The sequence below is a fragment of the Atheta coriaria genome, unplaced genomic scaffold, assembly GCF_025399875.1.
Source record: "Atheta coriaria isolate IRGN ID8LTWV9N9 unplaced genomic scaffold, Caltech_Dcor_3.1 hic_scaffold_5_pilon, whole genome shotgun sequence".
Lineage (NCBI taxonomy): Eukaryota > Metazoa > Arthropoda > Insecta > Coleoptera > Staphylinidae > Dalotia > Dalotia coriaria.
The window spans coordinates 2,190,403-2,202,915 of NW_027045447.1; the positions used below are offsets into that span (position 1 = coordinate 2,190,403).

At 31.5% G+C, this 12,513-nt stretch overlaps 2 protein-coding genes across 2 annotated transcripts; both read left to right on the forward strand.

Annotated features, from left to right (window-relative positions):
* The first annotated feature begins 1,516 nt into the window (after positions 1 to 1,516).
* LOC135792674 (odorant receptor 22c-like) lies at positions 1,517 to 2,908 on the forward strand. The gene is made up of 5 exons (XM_065303337.1): positions 1,517 to 1,806; positions 1,867 to 1,968; positions 2,029 to 2,125; positions 2,474 to 2,629; positions 2,687 to 2,908. Exons 1-5 carry the CDS (start codon positions 1,616 to 1,618, stop codon positions 2,738 to 2,740), a joined length of 600 nt encoding a protein of 199 aa, XP_065159409.1. The 5' UTR covers positions 1,517 to 1,615; the 3' UTR covers positions 2,741 to 2,908.
* A 1,391-nt stretch (positions 2,909 to 4,299) lies between these two features.
* LOC135792187 (uncharacterized) lies at positions 4,300 to 8,198 on the forward strand. Its single transcript, XM_065302799.1, has 12 exons — positions 4,300 to 4,368; positions 4,434 to 4,627; positions 5,089 to 5,193; positions 5,244 to 5,297; positions 5,431 to 5,502; positions 5,629 to 6,504; positions 6,573 to 6,635; positions 7,002 to 7,097; positions 7,151 to 7,213; positions 7,275 to 7,421; positions 7,685 to 7,726; positions 7,853 to 8,198. Exons 2-12 carry the CDS (start codon positions 4,517 to 4,519, stop codon positions 7,982 to 7,984), a joined length of 1,761 nt encoding a protein of 586 aa, XP_065158871.1. The 5' UTR covers positions 4,300 to 4,368; positions 4,434 to 4,516; the 3' UTR covers positions 7,985 to 8,198.
* Positions 8,199 to 12,513: the final 4,315 nt, after the last annotated feature.

Sequence of the window (12,513 nt, forward strand, 5' to 3'; positions counted from 1 at the left end):
TGAATTTCGCGTTGAGTTGTTGCGTAAACGCATTTTTATTCTTTATCACTTGCTCGATATCACAAACGAAAGCTATTTTTAAATTGATACTTAAAACCCACACGCAAAACGAAAAAATCTAACATTTTATGCAAATGTGAAATAAGTAACGTGTACTTAAGTAGTAAGTACTTTATTTTAAAGTGACACCGAAATTTACCTCAAAAACAATTGAGTGTCGTGCGAGTCGCGTTGAGATTTATTTATAATAATTTATATTGTTCTCTGGAGTAAATACACGTTCTAAACTTAGTCATGAAATGATTTAATCTCAATTAACATCAATTTTTATGTAATCAAACGTCAATTAACAAGATGTAACCAGCTGTAAAAGATGTGTACGCAATACCGGCAAGCATTCGTCAAAAAGTCGAAAATCCACGCAATTATTACGAGATTTAACATCTGAACCATCTTCACAACTTCAATTGATGTTAACAGAGCGTAAAAAGATTTATTACATAATTGAATTGAACATGTATCAACAAAATAAGTTGTAACCTTTAAGAAACAGATTTTTTCGGTTGAAAACACCGAAAATCGTTGCACGGTTGCAAACTGTTTCGATTCTTTTAAACAAATGTGTTTTACGTGTTTTAATGGCTTTTAAAATCAAGGTAAACGATTAAATTTCGCAATATACACGTAAAAGGTTGTTGACATGTCGAAATATTCTCATACAATGACAGAAATCACTGATTATTATTCAAAAATTTAGTTTTATTGATTGAATGCCTTCTAAACGCTTAAAAATTAAATAAGTTGTAAACTTTATACAACTCCATGATTGTACTATCTAAATACATAGTAAGTTAATTTGGTTAATCAATTATCTCACTAATTAGACACATTAGCGACATGACTCTGATCAGAATTAGGAAATCATTTATTCATCACCTGTCTGGGTCAAAAGTTTACACGGGAAAGCTTTATATAAAGCGCAATCAGTTAAAACTTGTCATTCAAATCATAACATTCAATACTTTAGCATCAAAATGGCTGAATTTGACAATGAAGATAAATTAAGTTTACCTAAACAAATATTGGAAATGGGACCATCATATTTTAAATATATACTAATGAAACCAACACAGAGACGTATAAGTTACATGTCGGCCATTTTCCTTACAGCACTACGTCTTACAATGGTTGTTTTGGCATTACGTTTACTACCGGAAGCGAAAAGTTTAATGGTGATTATTGATGTTATTGCAAGTGCTTCAGCATTCACACAAGTAACACCTAATTTAAATTTACATAACATAACCTCACATAACCTTAAAATGTGTATAAATTTAAGGGGTTAAAATCTACAGTACCTATAGTATTTTATAAAGAAGAACTTTTATGGTTAACAACGAAATCTGCACTGTTTTGGTCTACAAATGACGAAACAAAATCAATAGAGAGTTTTTACCGAAAAGTAATCAATGTTTTGCTTTTTTATAAACGACTTATCATCGCTACATACACTGCCTACGTGCCGGTGGCGTTTATTCTTCATAAACTACCATTTGTCACATGGATTCCGTCGTTTACAGGCGGATATTATTTGATTTACGCGTTGCAGTTTATAATGTTGTCGTTTGATGCAACTATTGTATGTGGGAGTGATTCGTTTTTTATTGGAGCTTGCTTGAATATTCATGCGCAGTTTGTGATTCTTCATAATCGGCTTAAAAATTTAGGAACGAAGAAAACTGATAGAAATTTTGATCTTAACAATGAAGTTGTTAGATGTGTCAAACAACATAATTTTTTACTACAGTAAGTTTAACTATTTTAATTAATAATTTGTAAAATTGTTTCAATAATTGTTTTTTTAAGCTATACAAATGTTTTAATTCACATGTATTCAATTGGATTAATATTTCAATTTTTTGTCACTACTTATTCGCTGTGTATAGAGATTTTTATCTTTACTAAAAGGTATTTGACTTCATTACCTCAAAAAAAAATTTTTTATGTTAATTTATAATTATTTTTCAGGGATACTGTCGGAATGATAATTGGAGTAATCTATTGCTGCATGTTGACGTCTCAATTGGCGCTTTATTGCTTCCCGGCTGACGCTGTAAATGATATCGTAAGTAAACCATCTAAACACGAAATAATTAAATAAATAAATTCATTAAAATCTGAAAAAAATAATCTAATTAAAGGTTATTTCGCATTGATGTTAAACATTAAGGTACACGACCTTTAATTTGATTAATTCGCTCGTAATTTTATTTATTCAATTAGTTTAAAATGCGTGTCACGTTTCAATAATTATTTCGATGATCCTCGCGAATTTTCAAGGACTTAACACTAAAAACCACTAAAAAATATCACGCAGTAATTAATCTACATTTAGGTGTAGGTACTAAATAAACTTTTTATTATTTTGTTTTTATGTTTTAATTAATAAAAAAATAGATTTTTTATTCCGTAGTCTGAGCAATGCGCAGAAGCAATTTATAGCTGTCCATGGTATGATAACAGTCCGGAACTGAAACATGTCGTGATGAATTGTATGCAAAGATCACACAAACGACTGATATTCACTGCTGGAGGACTTATTGATATTGATAAACGAGCATTTACCAAAGTAAATATAAAAAATAGATTTTTTACAAAAAAAAACTTTTAAAAAATTAATTTTTAGATATTTAAAGGAATTTTATCGTTGAATACATTAATGAAGAATGTTTTTGAGTAAATAATCACAGTCTCTACCTAAAAACAAGGAAAAATAAAGAAAAAGAGGAAAATTCCAGACGTATGCTAATAGATGGAGCTATTTTGCAGGTTATGACGTAAATATCAATAAAATAATTTGCAATTCACAATTTGCAATAGGAAATCCACGATCAATTTTGAAATGTGTGCCGACATGCGTGAACTAGTTTAATAGTTGTTAGATAATATTATAATCCGTAAATGTGACACCTATATACTAAAATATTGATTCTAGGAAATTGTTTAATAATATCATTATAAATAAACAAATATTAACATTTTAATAATAAAATTTTCTCAAATTTTTGCATATTTCACATTTTTTTCTTTAATTTCTTTGAATTTATTGATATTAATTTATATTAAACTTTGTTTAATATTTGTTGTCATTGGAAAGTCATCCATAGCGAATAGTTTTGCATTATTCATGCATCACAATCACCAGGTTCGCAGTAAACGAAAGTGAGTACACTTACACTATCACACAAACCTATACTTATTATGAATATTACGATTATTGTTAAAGTCATAAGATATACGCCTGTTGTCTACAAGTGTATGAGTCAACTTAAATCGACTTAAACATTTCCACGTGTTTCCCCTACAAAACGCACATTCCTCAAATAATAATTGCCTCTGTGGCTCATTATCGAAAAACTGAAATTCGTACTTTCTAAATCTACTCAACTGCACTCTGCACCACATTACTTAAGTCACATTACATTAAATTGTCTCGCAAAAAATGTTGCAAACAAAGCAACTATTACTCATTAAAATTTATTTATTACATTGTCAAAGACAAATATTAGATAACAAAGTTTAAGAAGTGTGTTTTTTTGCCATCTGTATGTGACTTAAGTGAGCAAGAAGTAGGACAGAATGACTATCATGCACATGTGTTGTTAGCGGATTGTTAACAGTGTTAAGCAAAACATGAAATGGCAGCTCATTCGCCTTGATTAAGTAAAAATAAAAAAAATAAAATTATTTCCATTTCAATTCTTTGTCCCTAGGAATGAAATAAAAATAAAATTGAAAGTATAAGTAAGCGGCGTGTTAAGCGACCAATGACACGGTGACTAATGTGGGAAATAATTAATTTTACCATAAATTAATTTATCCCTGAGTATACATTGATAATAATAAAAATAAAACTTTAGTAAAACATAACCTAATTTTTGCACTATGACACTTTGAAAGTCCGTAACCTGATTCATTTTAATATGGTGTTAGATTAAACGTTTGGCATCTTTAATAAAGTTTGTTTTGTACTTCAATATGAAAGTCAGGTCTAGTTGTCCGCTAGGTAGTGATCAAATACGTATAATTTGCCTTCCGCGAGTCGCCCGTCCGTCAAAAAACGCGAGGAACAGCTTTGATTTATTCGCTTGGGTGGCGCACAAATTATAGGATGCGACGCACGCGAAAGACACACATTAGTGCCATTATTGTGAAAACGTCGCTTCCCTTTGTCCGGCAAAGAGGGAAGCGTTCGTATTTTTTCCTACACGCATATAAATATCGATCGTCGTCATTTGTCACATCGCATTCCACGCTAAAAACCCGCACCACACGCATACAAGGGGGTGATTTCAATATTCACGTTCGGTTAGTGTTTCACTTAAACATAAAGTGTGTACAAAGTGTTTTAAAACAGTGTTTATATGTTGCAGATAGCTAAGAAAGAAGGCTTTTTAGTGTCGTTTGCGTTTCCAGCACTAATTTCCGCCGAAAAAGTGATTGCAAACGTCGAAAAATGCATCTGGCTATCGGCGTGATATTGTTGTGTTGCGGGAGCCACGCCTACCCAGCGCCATCACCCGTTGAGTTACCATGGAGTCCCTTCGCGCACTACGGGGAGCCACAGGTATCTGCGCTAGTGCGCTTGCGCAAGACACTTAACGCAACCATCCTATAGAATCATTAACTCATTACGGCCACAACTACGCGCACATAATAATCAAAGAGAAAAAATGATCATGTGCAATAACATAGATCGCCCACAGTGATGCGTATATTGTATATTTTTCTGTATTTTGTCGAAACAATTACATAACACGGACGTGCTCTTGCTCACAATTCACATCACACTGATTCGATTTCGGGCGTAAAGATTTTTAATCACAGACAACACGCATCGACACTGCTAACCTATTGCCGACAGGAAAACATTATCTAACATCACATAAAACATAAAAGTCTTCTGAACTCTGAAAAATGAGTCATAAAAACGCTGATACACTTTCTAAGACATATTGTAACTTAATTAGTGTGTAATTTTGTCACAAATGTGTATTGATTGAGTGTTGTCGCAATGTGTAATTGCAGATATCGCAGGATTACGAATATGTAGGTCCTGCCTTGATTGGTGAAATGATTAATCCAAGAGTTACACGGAATCCTTCACCAGGAGCAATTGATATCGTTACAAATGTAAGCAGAAAATTATTTTAAATAATTTTTACAAAAAACGATTTTTTTAGGGAGTTGTAGCAGGTTTAAACTTCTTTGACAATCTTGTCCCGCCAGTTTATGAAGTAAGTGTAAATTTAAAATATTGTAGCATTGCACACGAATTAATTACACTCTATTTACATTATTGGCAAAACTAGTTATGACGATCATTTGCGCGCGCGTTCGCTAATCGATGTCAATTAATTTTATTTCTAGAGCGCCGTACGTCCCATCGATCCGAATGCTGTCGACACGCTCAAGAATTTCACCCGGTCGAGACGACACGAGGTAAAGTTTAAAATACACGAAAAAACTAAGCTTAAAGCGTCGGCTATAACGATATAGTCTTATATAATAACTTAATACGTCAATTAGACAAAAAATAATCGTTTTTTACTTCGATTTTAATTATAGAATGAATCAACTACAACCGAATCGCCATTAACTGAGTCTACAGAAATCCTAACCACAACTATAACACCCACGACTGAATCAATAGCGATAGTGACACCTATGGTTATTATGCAAGATAAAATGGATGTGGGTCAAGTAGCGACACCTCGCGCCGACACGTCTGAACTGGAACAAATGATCAAACAACTTAATAATGCTTTATTGTACATACAACAACATGGAAATGAAAAAATCCATGAGGAAATCAGCAATACAACATCAACTGAAAAATTAGTGCAGTACATTTCTACTCAGGTTGAATTATTGTCAAAAAATAAAAATATTGAAGGACGTCCACAGAAAATCAAACAAATCTCAAAAGCTTTGGATATTCTTTTGAATAGGATTGCAAAATCAGCGAAACCTTTAATACCAAAACAAGATAGTCAAGAAAAAACGAAAACTGATCCTATTTTAATGGCGCGTATTGTACAACACGTAGCAGAATTAAAGAAATCTGTAATATCGGATAAGGAAAACAACGGTTATGAATTGACATCTGCTGAATTGGATAGCGGGTTGCCTGCTAGGTTCAGACCTGTGAGACAAGGTGGTGATGACGAGAATACCATCAATGATCAAGATGATCAAGATTCAGATGAAAATGATGTTAATAAAGATGTGGAACAGATTGCTCCGAAAGTTACCACTACAACAATGAAGCCTGGTGAAGTCACTGCCAGACAAGAGGAGAGTTCTGATCAACAGAGTTCTTCACAAGAAGGTGGTGGTAATCTTGTTGCAAATTTACTTTCTTCATTTTTGGGAAGTTTGAGTAAACCTAATGGTGCTGTTGATGTTGATGCTATTGTTGCTTTAGTCAGTGGTCTAAGTGTGGTAAGTAGCTGATAATTGAGGTTATGTCACTTATTCATATGCCATTTTTATTTTGTGTGTGCTTTTAGCAAAGAGACGATGGTACCTTTGATTTCAGTGGTCTAACTGACCTTCTGCAGAGCTTCCTAGGGGTAAGTATAACATGACTCATAAAATGACTTGAAAGTAAGTCACTTGCAAAGTGTGCAATGTTTATGAAAGGCTCACATTGCCATTCACAGCAGGAGATAATCAAGTACCTATTTAATCACCTGCTAGATGAAAGGTACAATTACTCTAATAGTCTAATGAAATATTATTAATAATAATGCCGTTAAAGTTGCACCTGGTGGTAAATCATGATTGTGGTAATCTTGCATTTTGCAATTAACTCAACAATTACAACATGCTAAACGCAGTCATAAAATAAAATTGTAAAATAAAATAGAACGGAATTTTAAATGTCAAACAATTAAACATTTATTATAAATTATAAATTTTTTAAATTCATTTCCCAGGGTGATGGAGACGGTGAGGGTGGATCTGATGTAGGAGCCTTCTTGGGTGGACTCCTTGGAGCTATAATTCAAGGTAGTGCCAATCCTCCAGGACCAGTAAGTAAATATAACCTTAAAATCAATTTTTATTAAATTTGTTTAATATTTAGAAAGGTACAGGACGTTTGACAGGTAATTTAGTAGCTGGTATCCTTCCTGGATTAAGTGGACCTGTAAGTGTTTTAAAAAGTTGATTTTGATGTTTGTGAGTATAATTGGTTGCCTATATTGTAGCCGCCGCCATCTTCGTCAGAGGAAGCAGGTAACGGCGCTATGCAACCAGGTAAACCCATTGATTCGGGTTCGTTTCTCGCTGGGCTACTCACAAGTATGTTGGGTGCGTCCAGTGGTACCAGCAGTGGGTCTCATCCTATGAACGGGGTGAGTAAATGGTGAAAACAAACAAAACCAACAAAAATCATCTTCATATCATTACTTCATATTATTTTTTATAACTTAAGAGTTAATATTTGTAATAGCGGTTAGCGGGGTCCAGTAAAAGACCATAATTACTCATTATTTAAGTAATTAATTAGATTAGTGTTGATATTGCGTTAAATAAATGTGTTACTGTTGCATCGACATCATTTGACGTTCTTTTCACATGCATTGCCAGCTTGCTGACTAATTTCGAGCATTTTTAGGCTGATAATCACAAAATGGGCTCTGCAGGTTTCTTCATGAAGGTAAGCAATAAACAATAAATAAATTATCTAGGTTTTGGTCAAGTACTTCTGTTAATCGAATGTGTTAATTTAATTTTAATGTAATGATGAGACTAGTGATGTTACTAATGTTTGTTTCGTGTGTAGTTGAAGCAAGAACTGTTCAAAACGATATTCGGACTGATTACCTCCATTTTGGGTGCTTCATCAGGCGGGATTTCACAAGCAAGTGGCGCTAGCAGCGGTGCTAGCTCGCAGAAGTTCGGCGGGAAACACTAAACCTCCATTTTGAATGCAAAAAAAACATAATATCGTTGTGAATTTATAAATTTATTCATGTTTATTTTTATACTGATGCTTAACGTTTACAAAGCAGAACATTTTATCAACGTCGAAACAAAACAAACAAAAAAATTACAATAAAAGAAAGTATTGTGAATTCTTTATGGAACATTTGAGTTTGTACTAAAAAATAAAAACGGTTTTAATTATATTCGTTTGTATTAATTATTTTATGTTTTATTGTGTTTTTATAGCGTGTTGATAGATTTATTGTCTCAGACTTGTTTGGGTTATGCAGCCAACCTAACAATATCTTATAATATGAAAAGAAAGTTTCATTTTAAGCTATTCGTCATGAATGGAATTCCGTAAAATTAATTAATTAAACATTAAGCGGATTAAGTAACCGTCTACGTTTTGACTAATATCAAATGTTTAATATTTTAAAGAAGAACTAATTAAAAACGAAGATGTAATAAAATACTTTGAGCTATAAATTAAATTAAGCTTTCATTTAATGTTTAGTTCATCATGTATATAAATATTAAAAATGTGTCCTAGATATTCGCCTAGACTAAATGATTGAATAATAAAAAATGTTCATAGTAAGAACAAAAAATTTAATCTATAAAAAATGAGAGTGTATTATGTAATTTGATGGTGTTTAAATGCAACGGAATTAAATCACGGTCAAATGTGATAGTATCAAGAAAAAAATAATGTGGAATATTATTAAAAGATAGCTAATAGTACAAAGCGCCATCTGTCGTCGGATTAATACAATATAACCTTTAAAAAATGCAAAAATCTAATAAATACGGTTATGTTGTTAACTGCAATCTAAGTAAACACTAATCCATTTTATAAATAGATAATTAAAGGGAACTACAGCTATATAATTTAATCTTAATACTTAAAAACTTGCGAGTCAGCGTTTAATCTTTAAACATTCAACTTCAAACAAGAATTGCAGCAAAATATTGATTAATTTAAGTTAAGTCACCTTTTAAGTCACTTCAATTATATTAATAATATTTATGGATTAAGTATACTTTGCACATTTTTTAATGTTTAAGTAAGGTTGAGTTAAGTCATTAAGTTATTTAAGTAAAGTGACTTAAGTCAAGCACTTGCCTTCAATAACACCCAAAACTCTCATAAGTGTTTGAGTGTCAATAAAATATTATATATTAATAATATAATATATTGTTTGCCAAGTAACGCCATCTATCGTTGAATTGACACAAGATAACTTCAAAAAATACAAAATCCTCATAAATACGACTATCTCATTTATTTTTATTTGTCACACGTTAATTATACTCATTTTAAACACGTAGTTAATCTGCTTTTACAACTGGCATCCATTGCAGCCAACTCAACCGCCCGAAGAAAGTTTAAATTATAAAACAAGCAACGTGCAGCCGCGCATAGCACTTCTCTCTACTTTTTACACGCCTCGCAAATCGAACGAACTTTCCTTACATTATTCCTAAACGGAATGTCGAAGAAATTTCGAGCTCAAACTGTGAGTGGACAACACGTCTACAACTAGTCTAAGGCGATCATCGCGACACGCCGCTAGAATCATTTCTTTCTATGAGCATCTACTCGTTAGTGTCTTGACCTCGCGTTTCTTCTTCTGCCGCGCGACGGATGCTGCATGCATTACGTGTCATCAGGAGAAAAGAGAGTGTCGAGAGTGTGCTCGCGGTCATCGCGTGCGATAGATGTGCTTGTGCCGTGCTCACTGCATCTTCAAAAAAAGAAAATCGTGCGAGATTCACATTAATATTTGGTGTGTTCATCATTACGCAAAGAAAAAAATTGAAAGTCAATGAAACTTTGAACCATTATATCATATAATTACATTTAACTACGTTTGTGTTTGTGAGCGTCTTTAAACAATTTTTTTTGCGCGCTGAGTGAAGTTGAACGTGGGATTGTACGTTGTTGAATGCAATTGAATTAAGTTCAGCACAACGAGTTTGTGAGCCCATTGGCGATCGAATATCTTTCAAGGTAACGACTATTATCACCTTTTACTCTTATTATTAATGTGTAACTGTTATTTTACTTTGTAAACATCAGAAAGAAGAAGTTAAACACAGGAACGTATTTGTGTTTAAGTAATTTCCGTTTTTCACTTGTAGATGGCGTTAGTATACACAGTTACATGTCAATTAAGTCAATAAATCATCTATATCATTAAAAAAACATTTTTTTGTATAGAATAATCTTCTATCCATAATAAAAAAATGAATCGCAAAATCTGTTTGTAAGCGCATAACTCAACAATGCCCTGACCAATTTGTCCAATTTTTATTTTATAATGTTCGTTACAGTCCAAGGATGCCTTTTACGGCAAGAAAAATTCGAATAATTGCTTGGAAAACTTGAAAGACAAGGGCTGTCTTCTATAGGATAAAAGTTATCATTGAGATTCAATCATAGTTATAGTTACATAGTTGAATCCGAGATGGCGCTGAAGTGCATTATAAGCAATTCTTTATATAATTAATTTCTTTAAAATAAAATTGCGAATCTTATTGATAGAGTTGACACATACTATGTCTAGAACAAGAAAGTAAAAACGAATTACATTTTTATTAAATACTACCTGGACGAAGTCGCGGGCAAAAGCCAGTAATATATAATTGCTAGTAAAAAATATTGTACAATAGTATTTAACACAAAAATCAAGATAAAAATCATCAAAAATTGTGAAAAATAACGATGTACACAGATGATTAAACTTCCATTAACATAAACGCTTGCCTAATTATTGCTAATTGTGTCGAAATTGATGAAACCTAAGTTCATAAATATTAATGGCTAAAGTTTAACGTTTAGATAACACTAAAGTGACTCAATTTCCACAGAGTGTTCCAATGTATGTGAAATTTGCGAAATTTAACAATTTCGCATGAATAAGCAGATAACACATTAAAATATAATGAATATTTGATTAAAGTACTTGTTTTTAATTATATTATAACAAGTTATACGAAATTATTTAATTGTTTTTCAATTAGCTAATGTCATTAAAGTAATGTTTACTCTTGATGAGTAGATAATTAAATATTGCTTAGATATGACCTAATTGGTTGTAAATTATGAATTCTTCTAGTTGCACGGTCATGAAATGTCACTTTGTTTAATAATTAATTGTTTACATTGTTTTGTCTTGTACTACGCGTAAAATGAATTCTGTTTTATTTTGATGCATGTTTTGCAAGTTTATTTTATGCATAAATGTCAACAAACTCATAAACCATTGCATCTTAAGTCTCTTAAGTGACTTAAGTCACTTGCGCATTTTTTTTAAATAAATTATTTATTTATGAAAATGATCAGGTTATAATAAACAAAACCGACATTTAACCTTGATACATTTTATGTTATGAACTAAGTTCAAGTAATTACAACTTAATACTTTGTTTTTTTTTCTTTATGCGTATTAATGTTTATTAAAAATTAGATTAATGCCATTCCTAATTCAAGGTGATTAATAAATTATCGTCATGAATGAACTAAATAAAAGTCGAATTAGATGCGTACAGGAAATTAATTAAAATTAAAATATTACAATAAACAATTACATTTGTAAATAGCAATTTTATTAAATAAAATTCGCAATCTTTTGTTTGTGACCTTTTAAGGACGAATTTTAATTTATTCATAGATTACTTAAATTGCAATACTAAAACTCAAAATGCATTTGGTTGCATAACATCTCAATCTAGGTTAACACTAATCCATTTTATTAATAAATAATTAAAGTGAACTACAGCTATATAATTAAATGTTAACACTAGATAACTGCAAGTTAACGTTTGGGCTTCAAACATTCAACTTCAAACAAAAATTGCAGCGAAATTTTTGAATAACGTGAGTTAAGTCACTTTTTAAGTCACTTTGATTATATTAATAATATTTGTGCATTAAGTATACTATGCACATTTTTTAATATTTAAGTAAAGTTGAGTTAAGTCATTAAGTTACTTAAGTAAAGTGACTTAAGTCAAGCACCTGCATCAAATTACACACACGACTCTAATCAATGTTTGTGTGTCAATAACATCAATCAATTAATTTATTCCAAATTGCATCAACGTGTGCTCCAAATTAAAAAATTAAAAAGCCATTCATCAAAATTTAAGTCATAGAAAAAAATTCTGAGTAAAAAATAAAAAAGATTTTGTTATTCATATCGGAATTTACATCTAAATTAAATGTTAATATTTTTTTGAGTATTTTTTAAGTAATAGTTTAATGTGACTTAAGTCAATTTTAAAGTTTATTTAAAAAATTAAATGTTCATAGATTTTAAGTATTCTGTTCTAAAAGCTTGTTTTAATATGACTTAAGTCATTGTTGTTTTATTGAACCTTCCTTGACCTATATCGTCTCAAATAAAAAAAAAAGTGCATGTGATTTTTTCCAAGTGATTTTTGAGTCAGCTGTGTGCCCAAAAGTGGCTTAAGTCAGGTGCGCGCGCGCGTTCAACACCGACCTACATTATA